The sequence below is a fragment of the Triticum dicoccoides genome, chromosome 7A (assembly GCF_002162155.2).
Source record: "Triticum dicoccoides isolate Atlit2015 ecotype Zavitan chromosome 7A, WEW_v2.0, whole genome shotgun sequence".
Classification (NCBI taxonomy): domain Eukaryota; kingdom Viridiplantae; phylum Streptophyta; class Magnoliopsida; order Poales; family Poaceae; genus Triticum; species Triticum dicoccoides.
Window position 1 is genome coordinate 746744021 of NC_041392.1, and position 21092 is coordinate 746765112.

Here is a 21092-nt window from a genome sequence, read left to right on the forward strand (position 1 = left end):
GAACAAATGAGCACTTACTTCTTATTAAAGTATAGCTTATGCCGGCAGCTTGGGCCACTTGTTGTATTTAATCATCATTTGATTGGTGAGTGCGCTACAGAACACAGGGTACCTGTTATCTTTTTCAGCAAGTTGAGCTCAGCTCAAGTTAAAAAACGCAGCTTTGTTCTGTTGGTCAGATCACTATGGTCAGGTCAGATTAGTATTCTCCCGCACTTTGCTCCATCTATGTATGAGAGGCTTGTGTTGGTGGCAGTCGAGAGCCATTACCTTAATTACCAAAGTTTTGCTGGCTTCAAGGTGCCTGGGGCAGTCAGTTAACCTATCCAATTTGTTCAGCCAATTTGTTCCATGTATAACCATTGATGCAATTTGTCAACAAGACGGGGGAAAACCATCCCATTCACATGCATTCGTTGTTCCTTTTTCTTTCGGAGAACATGTTAGTTAAACTATGTTTACTGCTGAATATGCCAGCCTTGTAGCAGTTAGTTAATCTCTGTGTGCTGGCAGGGATGAAGCCTACGTGCTCCTGTTTGTTCTTGGAAACCATGAAAGAAATTGCTACAATTGTCATAATCTGTCTTATCACCCACTTCCTCTCTGTTTCACAATGTCATAATCGGTCTTCATTGTTTTTCCTTTGTTGCACATCATATTACCCATTTGCAATTGTCAATTGCCATATATATCCTGTAAATTGAAGTCATATGCAACCATAATTTTATTCTTTGTCGTACCTTCCAGAACTGGAGCGATGTTTCCTGGAAATCACAAAGGGGCAGTGACAGTACCGGAAAAGAAAGAAATAAAGAGAAGCAGGTAAGATGGCCTACCATTTCATTGTTATGAAACTGGTGCTTGCTTCTTATTAACTATAGCTTAGGCGGCCGCTTCATGTATTTTAATCATCGTTTGATTAGTGAGTGCGCTACAGACACAGTGGGTACTGGTTAGTTTTTCAGCAAGTTGGACTCAGCTCAAGTTAGAAAAAATGCAACTAGCTGGATCAGTTCCAATTCATGTCTTGTTGACCCCCATTGGAGAGCCATTCTCTTACGGTCTAGTGCTGCCTCCGATTCGCCTCTCCCGCAATCTCCCATTCCCCTTCATCGCCACACCGGCTCTAGCAATCGCTCGCTGCCTGCACCTCTTCATCTGTGTAAGCTCGCTGCCCTTTGTTTTCTTTCTTGTCCCTGTTAGTCTTCTTCTTCAAATACATCCACTTGCACAAAGGCCAGTTCAAGAAGAATCAGTGTGCAGCGGCACTGTTTACAGTATGTTCTATGATGCATGCACCTCTCTGATTTTTTTCCCTGTTTTCTACGCCTGCAGGTTTTTCAACTATTGCTATCAAAAACCTTTGATTTCCACTCCAGGGGCCATCATTAGAGCTCAGGCTTGTGCTGCCTTCTATTGGCCTCCCCGGCAATTCAGGGGCCATCATCAGCGCACCTGCTCCTGCAATCGCTAGCTACCTTCATCATCCTTCACCCTTCATCAGCGTAAGCTCTATGCCCTTCGTTTTCTTTCTTGTCACCGTTAGTCTTGCTCTTGCTGTTTTCTTCTTCAAATATATTAACTTGCACAGAAGCAGGAAGAAGAATCAGCTTCTAGTGCCTCTGTTTACTATTTTTCTTGTGTTGCAGTTCACTGATTTATCTCCCTGTTTCCGCTCATGCAGGTTTCCCATCTATTGCTGTCTTGAACCTTTGATTTACACTCCAGAAGCCATCTTTAGAGTTAGCTATTGTTTACTTCTCCGTATTCATCCTACTGTTTAGTGTCTTCACCCATCCATTCTGTCTCTGTGTCCCCTTCAGATACACTTATTTGCATCATTTTTTCATCTTCTCCACCAACCACCAACCAAATTGAAGATTCTGTGAATACACACACAAACACAATCTGCCTTCAGAGTAATTTTACCTATTTCCCATATTTGCTCTGTTATATTCCCTATTTTCATTCCTCAAAAAACCCCAATTTTCCCACCGTGTCTTTCTACTTCCAAGAAACACAAAAAAGATACATCCTCCCTTAATACCACGGTGTGCTTTCCATGGCAGAGGTGGCGCTGGCTGTGGCTGGCGTTCGGGCTGGCTTACAGTTGGTGGTATCGCCAATCTTGAAGAAGCTCCTAGCTGACCCTGCAAGGTGTCTTGGTGTGGACATGGCGAGTGAGCTCCATGAACTGGAGACCAACATCATGCCGCAGTTCACTCTACTGGTTGAAGCAGCTAACAAGAGCCCTCACAGGCCAATGTTGAACAACTGGATCCAGCAGCTCAAAGACGCCTTCTGTAAAGCTGAGGACCTGCTAGATGAGCATGAGTACAACATCCTCAAGCACAAAGCAAAGAGTGGGAAGGACTCTTCGCCCGAGCATGCATCTTCCAGTAATGCTATTATGAAGCATGTGCATACTGTGTCAAGCAGGCTGTCCAATCTGTGCCCAAAGAACAAAAAGCTACTCGACCAGTTGAAGGAACTAAAGCTCATCCTTGCGAAAGCCAAGGGCCTCCGTGAACTGCTTTGCTTACCTGCTGGTAATAGTGTTGAGGCCTGCGCAGTATCGGCATCTGTTATTCCAGTTGATACATCATTTGCACCTTTGAAAGTGATCGGTCGCGACAAGGATCGCAATCATATTGTAGATCTTCTTACCAAGCCAATTGATGTTGAGTGTGATACAAGCAGGTATTCTGGTGTAGCCATTGTTGGACTTGGAGGCATGGGAAAATCCACCTTGGCACAGTATGTTTACAATGACAAGAGGGTAAAAGAACACTTTGAGGTCAGGATGTGGGTCTGCATCTCACGCAAACTTGATGTCAGTGGCCATACACGGTTAATTATTGAATCAGCAAAAGGAGGGCAGTGCCCACCCGTTGATAATCTTGATACTCTCCAGTGCATATTAAGGGACATACTAGAGAGAAAAAAAAGTTTCCTGCTTGTGTTAGACGATGTCTGGTTTGAAGAAAGTACCAACGAGATGGAGTGGGAAAAACTATTGTCTCCTCTAATATGTCAACAGACGGGAAGCAAAATTTTGGCAACTTCTCGATCAAATATACTCCCAACTCCTCTTTGTTGTAATGAAATTATTCATTTGAAAGACATGGAAGATACCGACATCTTAGCACTCTTCAAGGACCATGCCTTTTCTGGTGCAGCAGTCGGAGACCAGAAGGTGCGTGAGCAGCTAGAAACTATTGCAGAAAAGCTTGCTAAAAGACTTGGAAGATCTCCTCTGGCAGCAAAAACTGTGGGTTCACGGCTGAGCAGGAAAAAGGATAAAGCTGCATGGGAAGATGCTCTGAGGATTGACAACTTAAGCGATCCCAGTAGAGCACTTTTGTGGAGTTACGAGAAATTAGATCCAAGTCTGCAGAGGTGCTTCCTATATTGCAGTTTATATCCAAAAGGCCACTTGTATTCAATTAAGGAGTTGGTTCACACGTGGCTAGCAGAGGGACTTATTGATTCGCCCAATGTGAACAAGAAACTGGAAGATATTGGGAGGGGTTTTTTCGATGAGTTTCTCTGCGTTTCATTCTTTCAACCAGTTTACGTAAATGACATAGTTGGGGAATATTGTGTTATGCATGATCTCGTTCATGATTTCGTAGAGTCACTTTCCAAAGAAGTCTGCTTCAGATTAGAAGATGACAAGGTGGCAACAATACCATGCACTGTTCGACATCTATCTGTTTGTGTTAAGAGTTTGAAGCAACATAAATACTCGATCGGCAGCCTACATCATTTACGTACCTTTATCTGCATTGATCCACTTACAGATGATGCAAGAGATATTTTCCAACACGTGCTGCAAAGTTTGAAGAAGCTGCGTGTACTTAGGCTGAGGTTTTACAATAGCAACAAGCTACCTGAATCTGTTGGTGAACTGAAGCACCTTCGGTACTTGGAACTCAGAGGTACTTCTATCTCTGAATTGCCTGGATCATTGTGTGCTCTTTACCACTTGCAATTACTTAAGTTCAGTGGCAATGTTAAATCTTTGCCTGAAAAACTATTTAGTTTAAGTAAGCTGAGATACTTTGAAGTTGAAGGGTGCAGTCAAATCCCTTACATAGGCAAGTTAACTTCGCTCCAACATCTCAAACAATTTTCCGTGCAAAAGCAAATGGGCTATGAGGTGCAGCAGCTAAAAGATATGAATGACCTTGGAGGCAGTTTAAGTATAAAAAATCTTGAGAATGTCACTGGGAGGGATCAAGCCTTAGAAGCAAAGCTACATGAGAAAAGGCATCTTGAGAACTTGCACCTTGAATGGAGTGACATGACTGCACATGATAGTTTACATTTGGAAACTCTGGAAGGTCTGATGCCACCGCCTCAAATTAGGGGCCTTACTATAAAAGGTTATGGATATGCAAAATACCCAGGCTGGTTACTTGACAATTCTTATTTCCACAATTTGGAGTCACTTGCGCTTGTTGATTGTAGTGCCTTAGAAATGCTACCATCCAATGCTGGCCTCTTTGGGAATTGCTCCTCACTTCATCTCGAGAATGTCCCAAACCTGAAGACATTGCCTTCTCTTCCAACCAGGCTTGAAGAGTTGAAGATTGAGAAATGCATGTTGATTATGTTTATTTCTAACGATGAGCTAGAACAACATGCCCAAAGGGAGAACACCATGATGATACACAACTTGGAGTCACGGCTTTCTTCCTTGTGGGAGGTGGATACGGGATCCAAAATCAGGAAAGTACTATTGTCGGAACATTCATCTCTCATTTGGTTGATGACATTGATGGATGCTGATATTTCTCTTCTTCAAACCATTGAAAGTGTTGTACAAAGAGAGGGTGGTGAAGAATTGTTTAAAGAGGATATCATCAAGGCATGGATATGTTTCCATGAGGAGAGGGTAAGACTCATTTGTAAAAGGAACATAGGCCTGCCACTGGTACCACCATCAGGGCTTTCTCGGCTTGATCTTTCGTCATGCATCATTACAGATGGGGCATTAGCTGTTTGCCTTGATGGTCTCACTTTGCTGAGACATTTGTCTTTGAAAGAGATTATGACTTTAACTACACTGCCGTCACAAGATGTTCTCCAACAGTTGACAAAGCTTCATTACTTGTGCATCAGCTCGTGCTGGTGTCTTAGATCATTGGGGGGATTACGAGCTGCTACCGCCCTTTCAGAAATTAAATTACGGAGCTGCCCTTCTTTAGACTTGACACCTGGAACAAGTTCTTTGCCATTGTCCCTTGAGGTTCTCGGAATATTTCACTGGATGGTTTCCGCCGATTTCATCAGTATTGACTTGCCCCACCTGAAAGATATTTCCATGGCTTTCTGCAGAAGCCCTTCATCATTGTCGATTGGTCATTTAACCTCCCTCCAAAGATTGTCACTGCACAATTTACATGACTTGTGCTTTCTTGAAGGCTTGTCCTCGCTGCAACTATCCAGCGCACGGTTTACACATGTCCCCAACCTCAATATGAAGTTTGTCTCACAGTTGCGAGTCAAGGGGTCCCTCTTTGTTAGCAGCCCCGTAATGCTCAACCACATGCTCTCAGATGAAGGTTTTACAGTTCCAGAATTTCTCGGTCTTGATGGATGTAACGAGTCCTTTTCATTTGAAGAATCGGCAGATTTCTCATCTATCAAGTGGCTGTCATTTTTGAATTGTGAAACCAGTTCATTGCCAGTTAATCTCAAGTGGTTTTCATGCCTGCGGGCACTACAGATTGTTAAGTGCCCCAATATATCATTTTTACCTGATTTGCCATCTTCCCTTGAACACATATTTGTGCGGGATTCTGAACTCCTGAAGAAGAGCTGCCGAGCACCTGATGGAGAAAGCTGGCCAAAGATTGAGCATATCCACTTCAAAAAATTTCCATAATTTTCATCCGGATTTGCAACTATATAGAAACAGAAAGGCAAAGACCTCACCTGCTCGCTCTAAAATAGACGACGTATGTTTTCATAATTTTTTGGAATTTCAAGTATCTTATGTATTGAAAAGTTACCCTCCATTAATTCAAAAGTTTCCCTATTCATTTATTTTCAAACAGCAGGCCTATCCAGATTTTTTTGATCTGTCACTGAGGTGGAGCGGATTTCAAACAGCACTTCAGTTCTCCCATGTGTCTTGTTTTGTTATACTCATCTCAGAGTGTTCCTTTTGGTTGGTACTGGTTGTACTGCTAGCTTCTGTGCTCTGTATGCTGTGATGTACTCCTGGAGAGTTAATAATCTCCATGTACCGTCATAACTGAACTTGTGAAGTTCATTTTTGGATTACCGTGGAGGTTGATTTGTCCTTTGATGTAAAATAAAATTATGTATACTATACATTATTCATTCGATTCGTTTGTACATGATATAATAGATGTCTACTGCTGAATATATGGTGGAGATTGTCCATTCTCAGCTGCTGTTGTTGCGGCTGCGTTTGCAGATGTTCTCAGTTGGATAGACTGAATCTATGAATGAAGATGAAAAAAAAAGAAATAACGGAAAGGTGTGACTATTCTCTGGTGTAGTACACCCGAGTTTGCAAAAAATTGAAAAAAGGTGATAAAACAAAATCCAAAAAATCTGAAATTTTGTGATAGCAAACTTTATCAAATGTTTGGGCTTCTTGCAAAATTTCAGCCAAAAAGTACACTTCAGAAATTTATCTTCACGGGATCTTGAGCAGAAGTTCAGATACGGTGCAGTACTGAAGCTCGACTGCTTTCTGAATAAGTTGACAGTATGATTCTCTCTGAGTGACATCAGATTAGCACGAACTTTCATTTTCAAGAAGCTGCCATCTACTGAACCTGAAACTGAACATGTGTGTCGTAGAAAGCCAGTTGCTCATCTGCACTAAGAAAATTGAGCAGAGCAACCTGACTAAACAATATCAACTGTAGTAGCACTTGGTCCGGTTTTACCCTCAGGCATTTGCCGAATCGGTTGGTTAATCAGTAGTACTTCTTTATGACACAATAAAATTAAAAAATCAACACTGTTCTTCCCTCTCAACTGAATCCCTGATTGCTTTCGCGTACAACAACAACATGGGTGTCAGTGCAGCTGCAACTTCAACTCTGCTCTCTTATTTCTTGCGAGATCATGACAATGTCTGTTTTTCTTCTGAACGATGAATGGATGAACAAGTGTTTCAATCAGAATTCGAGACAAGACCGTTAGCGGAGGAAGGGGGACATTTCATGCCGGCAAGTTTGCTTGAGAGCCAGACTGACGAGGCCGAGGTCAGCGCGGTCGTCTGTGGCACCATTACACAGCTCGGGCATGAGGGATGAGCACTCTTTTCTTCTGAATCCAGTTCCATGGGTGTAGACTGAACATATACATTCAGTACACATCCATATGATCCAACCATCACATATGTACACAAGAGTTACAGAGAATCAAGATGCCAACTTAAACACGTAACATTTTGCCTACCACGCATATTGCTAACAGTTGTGTGGGATTAACTGCTTTCTGAACAAGTTAACACTATGATTCTCAGTGACATCAGTGGCACATACTCCCTCTATCCCGAATACTCCCTCCGTTCCTAAATATAAGTCTTTTTAGACATTTCAAATGGAATACAACATACGGATGCATGTGGACATAGTTTAGAGTGGAGATTCACTCATTTTGCTCCGTATGTAGTCAGTTGGTGGAATCTCTAGAAAGACTTATATTTTGAAACGGACGGAGTAGATCACTTTTTAAAATGGATACGGAAGAAGGGCATGCCAAACCCAGTTGCTTCTCTGGGTTACTCATGTCCGGTCAGATTAAATACCGGACCAAAGATACACGGGATCACCCCATGGAGAAATTTATAAAGGAATACTACTGCTCCAGGCTCGGACAATCTGCAGTCTAGCAACCGCTGGCGCCAATCTGCAGGCTACGTACAGTACGACCACAATTGAATTGAATGGTGCCCAAACACCTGTCATGCAGCTACATTCAGGTTACGGCAAACCAACTCAAGGACTATAAACCAGCTATACTGTTTTCCTTTTTTCCGAAATGTTCTCACAAATATAATTGAAATAATTTCGAAAAATGTTCATATGCTTCTAATTTTTAAAAATACTTTACTGTAATTTTTATAAACTTTCACCGCACATTTAAAAATATCCATACAGTGTACACATTTGTTCACACAATGTTACAAATATTCATATCTTTCAAAAAATTCTTGAGACATTTAAAAAATGTTCACACATTTAAAATGTATTCATAATATATTTATGCAAAAGTTCAAGTAAATTTAAAAAGTTGTTCACCTGATTCGTAATAAATGTTCATGATATGTGAAAAATAGTTAAAGGAACTTTTGAAAAAAAGTTCAATATGTTTTAGAAAAATTCAACGTGACTTCCGAAATTTCTCAACATGCATCTGAAATATATTTAGCATGTACTAAAATATGTTCAACATATATCTGAAAAAAATACCTAATGTGTATTAAAAAATTAAACGTAAACATTTTTCAATCTATGTTTGAAAAATGTTTACCATGTATCAAGGGAATGTCTGTACGCTAAACCGAGCTGATTAAAAATCATGAATTTTAAAAAAAGGGGAAACATAAAAGAAAAGGCAGAAAAAAATTGAACAGTAAATAGAAAACCGAAAGGAAAACAGAAAATGGTTAAAATAAACGGAAAAGAGAAAGAAAAAAACAACCGCGAACCTTCCTCAAACCAGCAAAACTAGAGTACAAGCTTCCAATATCGTTCTGAATGCGCTGGCCCATTCAGCACTCCATCTAGGCGAGGCTACGGTACGTATCGCACTAAACGCTGTATAACATGACGTGTTAAATAATCTGAATTCACTGAGTGCTATCCTTGGGCTGAGAAAAATATATCCGGTCAGAGCAGAGACTGTTCATTCATGTACTTGCTAATCCATGTTGAAAAAATAAATGTACTCACTCTGTCTCAAAATAAGTTTGTTAACTTTATACTAAAATTAGTATAAAGTTGTACTAAAGTTTAGACAATTATTGTGGGACGAAGGGAGTACTTGCTAATCTCCGAATCCCTGTGGTTGATTTTGTGAAGAAGAAGGACATGGTGGTTGGTGGCGTTGCTGCCAACTCCGCTCTCATGGCGGTTGGATTTTCTTCCTTCCTTCCTGCCCTTCAGCCATATGCAATCTGATTGGATTTAACCAAGCACCAGGATGGAGATCTATCCACAAGCCCTTCTTTCACCTGCTCACATAAGGATCCTCAACAGGAAAAACACGAGAACTCAATGCCCCAGTTTCTAAAGTCCCGTGGAACAGGAAAAACACGAAAACCCATAGGATTTACTGTCTCGACAGAACTTATGAAAATGCATACGAATCGGATGAGAGATGTGAACATAACAGGAAAAAAACAAGAGGTCTACCTCTTGGTAGGAAACTAAGAGTCCTTCTAAATTCCTGTGCCACAATCCATCCCATAGGAATTTGCATTTTTCCTTTTACGAAAGACATCTATAAGAAAATGTTGTTACAAGTAAAATTCTTCAAATGTTCTACTTTTTTTTGATACAAAAAATATAAAATCCTACACGCAAGTGAGCCCCAAGTGTTCTCTTGTTTCACAACACCCAACCGTGACAGTCGCATCACCAGATCAATTGCACCAGCAGCCAGCAGGCATCTAGTAGTAGCCGTACTTGTGCCCAAGCATACAGGTCGTTCCATATTCGATGCAGACTTGATCTAGACTTGTCACCCACCACCACATGCTGCTATTTGCCTTCCTTGTCGATTAATAACTTCATCGGTGATTATATTCCACAAAAATGATAGCGCCATATGATGGGGGACAAGCGTTACCCTAACAAAACAACAATATCGATGATGTCACGTGTAGGGAGGAGTGTGGCGTGGGTATGGATGACATCGGTGTAGAGGACGGCATCTCTCCAGATGGTGTGGTGCTATGTGATCCTTGGGCTCCTACCTTCTCCTTCAACTGGTTGCCCCAAAATTTAGGGACGGAATAATGAAAACAACGTGATCTCTCCTCAAATTTTGGGATGTAATGTCCAACTGCATCATAGGACCCCATAAATTATTATCTAGAAGTTGATCAAAGTGTGGGAACAAAGAGTAGGAACAATGCAGCAATCAATCTCTCTCTAGTGCTGAACAATGATGTGAGGTTCAACTAATAGATAGTAATAATGAATAAGCACTCTCGCGACCCCTCTCGCGACCGCGTCACCCCCGCGGGCGACCGGTCGCGCCTCCAGCGCTTCCTCCCCTCCCCCTCCCCCTCCCCCTCCCCTATCTCCTTGCCGCCGTCGCTGGCATCCGGCGCCGGGCCTGGCCCAGGCGGCGCTGGCGGCGGTGGCCTTTGGCCTTTCCCCTCGCGCGTCGCTCTGACGCGGGGCGGTGCGGCGCTGCGGGGTGCTCCCAGGCGACGGCGGTCCGGCGCGGCGGCGGTGCTCTCCGGCGTGGTGGCGGGGGACCTTCTAGGCGGCGGCGCCCGCTCGGCCCAGATCTGGGCCCTTTGTGTTAGACTGTATATATACGAGGACTCTTGTATACGCCTGTAATTGTATTGTACCCTTTGGTACTATTATATAATGAGATAGCCACACCCCGTTTAGGGTGTCGAGCAGTTTCCCAAACTATATGTTTTACATGGTATCAGTTTAGGGTTTCGATCTCTTCCGCTGCCCTTGCCGCCACCGCCGCCACCGCCTCGGCTTCCTCCAACATCGCCGTCGCTGCACCGGCCCAAGCACCGGCCTCCACAGCCGCTCCCTCGTCGCCCTTCATGGCGTCCCGCCCGCGGGCTACGGCCTGGTGGCAGGCTCAGCCGCCCGGCGGGACTCCCGCAGGTCAGATCGGATCGAGCGGGACAGGCGGCCTGCCCGCGCCGGCCTCTTCCGGCGCTCCTTCCTCGACCATCGCTCCTGTGCTGCCGGGTCCTCGCGACTCTGCACTCGCGCCTGTCGCGGCTCCTCCGTCTTTCTACGGCGCGCCTTGGTATGGCGCCCCTGCGTCGACCCTTGGCGCCATGCTGCCGTCCTCGTCGGCCTGGCCGGTGCCCTACGGTGCGCCACCGGTGCCGCCCTATGCGGGGCCGTCGCACCACCAGCCCTACATGGTGCCGCCGCCGTCCTCGCTGCCCTATGGGGCCGCACCTCCGCTGCCTTCTGGAGCCCCGACTGGCCCGGGTGATGGCTCTGTGGCTCCTGGCGCCTACCCGGCCCCTGGTGCCTATCCGGCGTCTCCATACGCGGGCGCGTCACTAGCAAACGCCCCTCATCAAGACACGGATCCTCTGTTGGGTTGCTATATATGCACCACCGGCGCCGGCTCATATGGATCATGCGGTGGCGCCGTCGCCGTTCTACTTCTCGCACCTTCTTCTGGTAAAGCTTACGCCGGATAACTATTTGTCTTAGCGGGCTCAGGTGCTGCCTCTCCTTCGCAGTCGTTACTTGGAGGGTTACGTCGATGGCTCCATCCCGTGTCCGCCGCCGTAAAACACTACATATCCCCCCGTGGATCGCCTGTCATCAGGACTGCCAGCCCAATCTGCATCTTTCCAATGTTCTTCGTGTTCCCACTGCTACACGTAGTTTGTTGTCTGTTCCTCAACTTACTCGTGATAATAATGTCCTTGTTGAGTTTCACCCTTTTCGTTTCTTTATCAAGGATCGGGACACGAGGGCCATTGTACTTAGTGGTCGTCTTCGCCATGGCTTATATGCTCTTGACGCACCACCCACATCTCCTATGCAGTCTTCTCCCCAGGCGTTCAGCGGTGTTCGTGTGTCTTCCACACATTGGCATGCACGTCTTGGTCATCCTGCTGCTCCTGTAGTTCGTCATGTGCTACATCGTAATGAGCTACCAGTTGTGTCTAATAAAACTGCTGAAACTATTTGTGATGCCTGTCAGCAGGGCAAGAGTCATCAACTTCCGTTTTCAGAGTCTAGTCGTGTTGTGAAACATCCTCTTGAGCTTGTGTTTTCTGATGTATGGGGTCATGCCCAAACGTCCGTTAGTGGTCACAATTATTATGTCAGTTTCATTGATGCTTATAGCCGGTTTACTTGGCTTTATCTTATTAAGCGAAAGTCTGATGTGTACGATGTTTTTATTCAGTTTCAAGCACACAATGAGCGTCTCCTTAAGCAGAAAATTGTCCATGTTCAATCCGACTAGGGGGGGGGGGGTGAATACCACAACCTCAACACATGTTGGGGAACGTAGTAATTTCAAAAAATTTCCTACGCACACGCAAGATCATGGTGATGCATAGCAACGAGAGGGGAGAGTGTTGTCTACGTACCCTCGTAGACCGTTCGCGGAAGCGTTATATCAACGCGGTTGATGTAGTCGTACGTCTTCGCGTCCGACCGATCCAAGTACCGAAAGCACGGCACCTCCGAGTTCTACACACGTTCGGCTCGGTGACGTCCTCGCCTTCTCGATCCAGCAAGAGGGGCGAAGTAGTAGATGAGTTCCGGCAGCACGACGGCGTGGTGACGGTGTTGGTGAAGAAAAATCTCCGCAGGGCTTCGCCTAAGCACTACAAAAACTATGACAGAGGATAAACTAGAGGAGACGGGGTTGCCGGCACACGGCTTGGTGTTTCTTGATGTGTCTTTGGTGCTAGCCCTGCCCCTCTATTTATATGTTGAGCCCTGGGGTCGAAACTTGGAGTAAAAGCCTCCACGAAGTCGGTTTCACCCGAAAGGCAAGAGTCCTTCTCGGACTCCAGGGCCAGACGCCAGGGTTCCTGGCGTCTGGACCCAGACGCCAGGGACCCTGGCGTCTGGCCCCTGGACTCCGCAAAACTTCCTTTTTGCGCTTTCCAAAAACCTTGTGGGCTTTCCCCTTTGGCCCAAATAAAGTGTTCTCGTACCCAAACATTTCGGGAAACATCCGGAACCCCTGCCGGTGATTTCCGGAACCCTTCCGGTGACCAAACACTATTATCACATATATCAAACTTTATCTCCGGACCATTTCGGAGTTCCTCGTCATGTCTGTGATCTCATCCCGGACTCCGAACAACATTCGGTCACCAACATATATAACTCACATAGTACTATATCGTCAACGAACGTTAAGCGTGCGGACCCTACGGGTTCGAGAACTATGTAGACATGACCGAGACCTCTCTGGTCAATAACCAATAGCGGGACCTGGATGCCCATATTGGATCCTACATATTCTACGAAGATCTTTATCGGTCAGACCGCATAACAACATACGTTGTTCCCTTTGTCATCGGTATGTTACTTGTCCGAGATTCGATCGTTGGTATCTCAATACCTAGTTCAATCTCGTCACTGGCAAGTCTCTTTACTCGTTCCGTAATACATCATCTCGCAACTAACTCATTAGTTGTAATGCTTGCAAGGCTTATGTGATGTGCATTACCGAGAGGGCCCAGAGATACCTCTCCGACAATCGAAGTGACAAATCCTAATCTCGAAATACGCCAACCCAACATCTACCTTTGGAGACACCTGTAGAGCACCTTTATAATCACCCATTTACGTTGTGACGTTTGGTAGCACACAAAGTGTTCCTCCGGCAAACGGGAGTTGCATAATCTCATAGTCATAGGAACATGTATAAGTCATGAAGAAAGCAATAGCAACATACTAAACGATCGGGTGCTAAGCTAATGGAATGGGTCATGTCAATCAGATCATTCACCTAATGATGTGATCCCGTTAATCAAATAACAACTCTTTGTTTATAGTAAGGAAACATAACCATCTTTGATTAACGAGCTAGTCAAGTAGAGGCATACTAGTGATACTACGTTTGTCTATGTATTCACACATGTATTATGTTTCCGGTTAATACAATTCTAGCATGAATAATAAACATTTATCATGATATAAGGAAATAAATAATAACTTTATTATTGCCTCTAGGGCATATTTCCTTCAACACATTCTTCAACAAACTTGGGATTTCACACCGTGTGTCTTGTCCTCATACACATCAGCAGAATGGAACCGCTGAACGTAAGCATCAACATCTTGTAGAAACTGGTCTTACTTTGCTAGCTCATGCCTCCGTTCCGTTTAGGTTCTGGAGTGATGCTTTCTCCACCGCCTGTTTTTTGATCAATAGGCTTCCCTCACGACTCCTGAATATGAAAACCCCGCTTGAACTCTTGCTCCATGAAATTCCAGATTACACATTCCTCAAAGTGTTTGGGTGTGCATGTTGGCCTCATTTGCGTCCGTACAACAAACGTAAGCTAGAGTTTCGGTCCAAAAAGTGTGTCTTTCTTGGGTATAGTTCCCTTCACAAAGGGTACAAATGCCTGCACGTTCCCACCAATCGCATCTACATATCTCGTGATCTCATATTTGATGAGAATGTGTTTCCTTTTCATGCACTTACCACCAACTCTGACACTCCTGTGCCACCTGTTCACTCTACCACACCCTCGCCTGATCAATTTGTGGATGTTGCAAATACTCCTGTGTTGCTTCCTAATCATGCTGCAGGTATTGGACGTGGTGCTCGTCTTGAGCTGCTTGATGAACAGACGTCGGATGATGTTTTGGAACATGACGTGGGTCGTATGCATGGGACATGCATAGCGGGTGGCGCCCGCCAGCCCGTGGAGGCTGCACCCGCAGTCAACCCGCGGGCGTCGCTCTCGCCTGTGGCCACCCCGCGAGCGTCGCTCCCACTGGGCCTGGTGGCTGCCTTGTCTGGCTCATCGCCCAGCCCAGTGGCTGGGTCCTCTACTCCAGCTGCTGCATTGCCTGACCCAGCCACTGGGTCCCCTGCGCCGGCTGACCAGGCCCTGGATGGGCCGGCCGCACGTGGCCTGAAACCACCTGCATCCCCGTTGCCAGGTGGCTCTGGCCCTGGCTCGCCGGGTGCTTCGGCCTCGCCTCTGCTGATGCCGTCTTCTGCACCGACTCCGGCATCGTCAACACAACCCACTACTGTTGCCCTTCGTCCTCGAACACGCAGCCAAACGGGTGTTTTTCAGCCAAAGAAACGCACTGATGGGATTGTCGTGTGGCTCGCTGCTTGCATGGCTCATAGTGCTACAGATCCTACTGAGCCTCGCCATTTTCAGGCTGCGTTGGGTATTCCTCACTGGCGTGCCGCGATGGAACAAGAGGTTCAGGCCCTGCTGAAGAATGACACTTGGCATCTTGTTCCTCCAGTGACTGGTGTTAATGTTATTGATTCTAAGTGGGTTTTCAAAGTCAAGCGACATGCTGACGGGTCTATTGAGCGCTACAAGGCCAGGCTAGTTGCCAAAGGTTTCAAACAGAGGTATGGTCTTGATTATGAAGACACGTTCAGTCCAGTTATCAAGCCCACTACTATCCGTTTGTTGCTGTCTCTTGCTGTCACTCGCGGATGGTTTCTTCGTCAGCTTGATGTGCAGAATGCTTTCTTGCATGCAGTCTTGCAGGAAGAGGTTTATATGCGTCAGCCGCCGGGTTTTGTGGATCCTGCACATCCTCATCATCTCTGTCGTCTTGTTAAGGCGCTATATGGACTTAAACAGGCTCCTCGTGCGTGGCATGCTCGTCTTGGCTCTGTTCTTCGGGCGCTGGGGTTTCTTCCCTCCACAGCTGACACGTCCTTGTTTCTTCTTCAGCGTCCTGAGGTTACGATGTATCTACTGGTCTATGTTGATGATATCATCCTCATCCGTTCCTCCGATGCTGCTGCTGATCGTCTTGTGGCTGCCTTGAATGGTGACTTTGCTGTCAAGGACTTAGGTGCTCTGCCCTTTTTCCTTGGTCTGGAGGTTTCGCGATCTTCTGCTGGGTTGACTCTTACTCAGAAGAAGTATTCTCTGGACTTGTTGCGTCGTGCTGGCATGCTGAAGTGTAAACATGCGATCACTCCGATGTCTGCTACTGATCGGCTGTCTGCTCTTGATGGAGATCTTCTTCCACCTGATGATGCTACTGAGTATCGCAGTCTAGTTGGTGGTCTGCAGTATCTTACTATCACCAGACCTGATGTCCCATATGCAGTCAACCGAGTCTGTCAGTACCTCCATGCACCCAGGACGTCTCATTGGTCAGCTGTGAAGCGTATCCTCCGTTATATCTGCCTCACTGCTTCCTATGGTTTGCTTCTCCAGCGTGCACCATCTTGTGAGATCTCCGCATTTTCAGATGCAGATTGGGCTAGCAGTCCTGATGACAGGCGATCCACGGGGGGATATGCAGTGTTTCTTGGTCCTAACTTGATCGCCTGGAATGCTCGCAAGCAAGCCACGGTGTCTCGCAGTAGTACTGAAGCTGAGTACAAGGCAGTTGCTGATGCGACTGCTGAGATCATATGGGTTCAGTCCTTGTTGAGAGAATTGAGAGTCTCTTGTGCTCATCCTCCAGTGCTTTGGTGTGACAACATTGGTGCTACTTATCTTTCGTCCAATCCGGTGTTTCATGCTCGCACGAAACATATTGAGGTAGACTATCATTTTGTTCGGAAACGCGTTGCACAGAAGCTCCTCAATATCAAGTTCGTCTTGTCAAAGGATCAACTTGCTGACATCTTCACGAAGCCTCTTCCACAATCACAGTTTGTAGGCTGTAGGCGCAATCTTAACTTGCTTTGTACCTCAGGCCATAGTTAAGATTGAGGGAGGGTGTTAGACTGTATATATACGAGGACTCTTGTATATGCCTGTAATTGTATTGTACCCTTTGGTACTATTATATAATGAGATTTGTGGAGGGAAGAAACATGGAAACTGGCTACTATTATACTATTATATAATGATATCCGTCCTGCATGCCAATGAATATTTGACCGTTTCCATGTAATTTCCGTTGATTTGTCTTGCTAGTGTGAACAGCCATGGCTAGTAGCCAGTGTGGTGAGCTAACATGGAAACGGTCGAATATTCATTGGCATGCAGGACGGATATAATTAATTAAGAAATAGATTGCTAGCTGCACGCACGCGGTGGTGGTGCAGTACGAATAATTAATTATGAAATGGATTGCTAGCTACACACTTGCGGTTGAACTCCAATTATATTCTGCTAATCAATGATGGCCGTACGTGCTTCACTGTTATCACACACCGATTATGATTTCTCGTCCGTGTGAACGTATTTGACTTACTAATTCTTTGGATTGCTTACCACACGCGCCATGTGGTTACCTAGACTGTAGATAGATAAAACTCAAACGTCTTCTAGATCTACACGATCTTTTTTTAAGGCAATGATCTACATGATTTTTTAAGGCAATGATCTACACGATTTTTTTGGGCTCCAAATTCTCTTATTATTCAAGCTAAATAGGCAATGATCCACACGATCTTTTATCAATCCAGATTGTAATGCCTGAGTGAACCCCCTCGTCACCCCTCCTCTCGATAACACCGCTCCCATGCGGCCGTGCAGGGCCACACTTAAGGATGGCAATTTTACCAATGGGTACGGATACCCGTGGATACCATACCCACATCAGCAGGGTATGGGCATAATTTTATACCCATAGGTAGGACACGGGTATAACCTTCTACCCATGGATATACCCATACCCTACCCATTTATACTGACATGTGGACCTTTCCTTTGGTTCACATGTGTACCTAAGTTAAATTTGTGTTGTGAACTTCTGAACCTATGTTAAAGTTGTCATCAATTGTCAATTTTAATAGAGATAATTGTCATGTACCCATCTATCTGTTATTGAGTTGAGATCAATGTTTTGTTTGTCAAATGTGATATGGATGAATGTAAAATTGCGAATAATTTGTGTACTATTTGATCTACCCATTAGGTACCCAATGGGTATGGGTACCCGTCGGGTATGGGCACGGGTAAAATTTCATACCCATGGGTACGGGTATGGGTAGAACGTGGTACCCATTGACTACACGGGTATGGGTTTGGTATTGCTCTACCTGCCCCATACCCTACCCATTGCCATCTTTAGCCGTACTAGAGTGCCGCCGCCCCCTCCCGTCTAGCCCATCCAACTCCTCGCCCCTCCTCCCGCCACCGCCGGCATTGTCGCCGGGCAAAGTCCCTGCGACGCGGCGGTGGTGGAGCTTCCTCAATCGACGTCCTGGAGCGGGTGGCACGTGTGTCATGGCGGCGGGCCAGGTGCGGCAACACAAATCTCGCAGCGGCCGTAGCGCCTGCACCGACCTAGGCTTCGATGGTGGCGTGGGACGGCGGTGACCAGCTGATCTCGGTGAGCATCTTTGCGGATGGACGATGACAACGGTTGGTGGTGGCAGGCAGGGCACCGATTTTGTGTAGCCTGGACGGGTCGTGACCATTCTTGTGCTTGCTACATCGCTGCATCTCCGACAACTACATGTGGAGGAACTCCTGGGCTAGTCTCGCGACACGAGGACTATCCGGGGTAGGGGTGGATTAACGAGTAGCTTGCCTCATTAAGCTCGTACTCGTTAAGGCTCGGCTGGTTAAGCTCGTTAAGATTAACAAATAGAAAACCCTGCTTGGCTTGGCTCATTTGAAGCTCGTTAAGCTCATGAGCGCTTGCGAGCCCTCGTTAATAGATTATAATGTGATACAATATACATGATGAATGTGTAGGTGTGGTTTTCAAGATGAAATATGGTGACTACAAAAAGAAACGCAGTAGTTTATTGCCTCACATGTCGATTAGGTTGAATAGATGGGCTGAGGTGCTACAAAAAGTTTGTCACGTAAGATGAAAATATATTCTGGGTTGTTACTAACGAGCTTAACGAGCTACGCGTCAAACTCGTTAGCTCGTTGTTAAGCTCATTAAGCTTAAGAGATGAAATCAATGATTGGCTCTGTTCATTAAGAAGCGAGCTACGAGCTTAACGAGTCGAACTATCGCACGCTCATTAAGCTCGTGAGCTACGAGCTTTTGGTCCAGCACTAGTCCGGGGCAGCGGTCCCGGGCATCACTAGTAGAAAAACTACTTTACATGAGACACATTAGTCCCGGTTTGTAAACGTTTGTAAACGAACCAGCACTAATGTGGTGGGCCTTTGGTCCCGGTTGGTGACGAGCCGACACTAAAGAAGGGGGGGCCTTTCGTCCCCACCCTTTAGTGCCGGTTCCAGAACCGGCACTAAAGGTCCTTATGAACCGGGACAATATCCCGATTCTTCACTAGTGCATTATAGTGGTGGACTCCTCCATCGTCGGGGGTGATCGGCCCCCCTGGGCGGCGGATGGTGGCGTGGGGGGCTGTTGGTCTGCTCCAAATAATAAAGGTGGTCTGGCCTTGCTGTTCTTCGAGCACCATATCATCGAACGGCTTCATGTCGACCTCCTTGAGTTGGCCGCCATCAAGTTCTGGTCATCCTCTTGGAGATTTCTACAGTTTGGCGCATGGTGCTACTGGATATCTAGAGCAGAACCGACAGAGGTGGAGAAACCATGGTGGCTGTGATCGGAGGTTGGTATTGGCAGAGAGGGTACTGGTTGTGTTGAAGACAATGCATCATAGGTTCTCCTTGTGTGTCGGGTGTTTGGCATGCAGCAGTAGCCATGGCAAGTTGGGGTTGCAACACCGGTGAACTGCATTCTTGGTGGTGCTCCTCGAGTACCGAGCCATGATTTGCAGTGTGTAAATCCAAGGTCTAGGCTTTATTGGTTGTACCTGGCAATGGCCTTGCTGAAGGCATTGTTTTGGAACTCGGACTTTCTCGTGGGTGAAAACCCAAGATCTTTGATCAGGCAATGACAACACTTGTGCTTTGTTTCCTTCTTGGAGGCATTGCTTCTTGAGAATCTCGTTAGTAGTACAAGTGTTGTCTTTGGTGGTGGTTAAAGTGCTAATGTTGCGAGTGGTTCAACATCGTGACGGGTCTTTGTTTTCTTTCTTCTTCTTTTTTTAAATTTTATTTTTTGGCTGTGTGCATTCCTGATGTCTTTGGATATCTTGTTGGTGCAGAGGCTGGGTGTATTTTGTACCATCATGATATTAATATACCCCCTTTATCGAAAAAAGATTGTAATACATTCGTGCAGCTAGGTCCAACCCAGTTCAATGGATAAAAATAAAAAACAGAAGGATCTATGCCATGGCCCGACCTAAGACCACTGGTGGAAAAAAGGCCTTTGGTCGCGGTTCGCAACTGCCATTAGTCGCGGTTGCGCAACCGCGACCAAATAAGCGCGACTAAAGCCCCCCACCTTTAGTCGCGGCTGCTTAAGAACCGCGACTAACGGCCCGTCCACGTGGGCGCCAGGCGGCCGTCGGGGCGGAGGACCTTTAGTCGCGGTTCTTCTGGCCAACCGCGACTAAAGGCCGCCACAGGTTTAGGGTTTTAGCCCCCCCCCTAAACCTGTTTTCTGTTTAATTTATATTGTTTTATTTCTTTTGTGCTTTATTTTAATTTTGAAGGAGTTTCATATATTCTACGGTACTACATACATGCATATGAATGTACAATTTCAAATAAATTTGAAATTAGAACCAAAAAGAATTCAAGAGGAATATACAATATATATTCAATATCATCGGATGACCATATACAATTTTGAACAAGTTTCCATACATGATTTAATGCATATAAAGTTCTACGTCCTCGTAATAGTGTTCTCCTTTAGGATGGAGGACTTCCCTGCTGAACCATCCAGCTAGTTCCTCTTGAAGTGGTCGGAAGCGAGCTTCTGGACTAAGCATCCACCGGAGGTTATTCCTCTGAGCATTGGTATCACTCGGAACCCGCTCAGAGGTGTATCTCCGGATCATCTCACAGACATAGTATCCACATAGATTGGTCTCCGGTGGCTGAATATCCCCAGCATTCTTAGCATTTAACATTTTGAATTCTAGCTCTTTTTTGAATTCACCGACCTTTGTATCTACGAACCGTCTCCAAACCCTACGAGGCAAAGAAAATTAAATGAACAAGAGAGTTATTAATTAGTTACTTGATATTAGGAAATGAACGAAATAGGCCGATCGATATAGAGCGCAAATGAATGAAAATAATTACTTCTGCAGCATTCTTCTCATGCCGCCCCAAAGCTTTGGATCCATATTCACAGAGTCGTGGACGAGACATTCTGAGGTGTTAACTTTAATTACTAGCAGAATCCAGTGGAACCTGCGGACACGATACATGCACA

At 45.7% G+C, this 21092-nt stretch overlaps 1 protein-coding gene across 2 annotated transcripts; it reads left to right on the forward strand.

Annotated features, from left to right (window-relative positions):
• Positions 1-1071: 1071 nt before the first annotated feature.
• Positions 1072-6312, forward strand: LOC119327883 (disease resistance protein RGA2-like). 2 transcript variants are annotated; one of them, XR_005158739.1, is made up of 4 exons: positions 1072-1162; positions 1336-1505; positions 1685-5966; positions 6066-6312. XR_005158739.1 is itself a non-coding variant. In XM_037600955.1 (3 exons), exon 3 carries the CDS (start codon positions 2063-2065, stop codon positions 5891-5893), a length of 3831 nt encoding a protein of 1276 aa, XP_037456852.1. In that variant the 5' UTR covers positions 1072-1162; positions 1336-1505; positions 1685-2062; the 3' UTR covers positions 5894-6312. The 2 variants fall into 2 exon arrangements, 1 of the variants encoding a protein (XP_037456852.1); XM_037600955.1 differs by having other exon boundaries at positions 1685-6312.
• The last annotated feature ends 14780 nt before the right edge of the window (positions 6313-21092 follow it).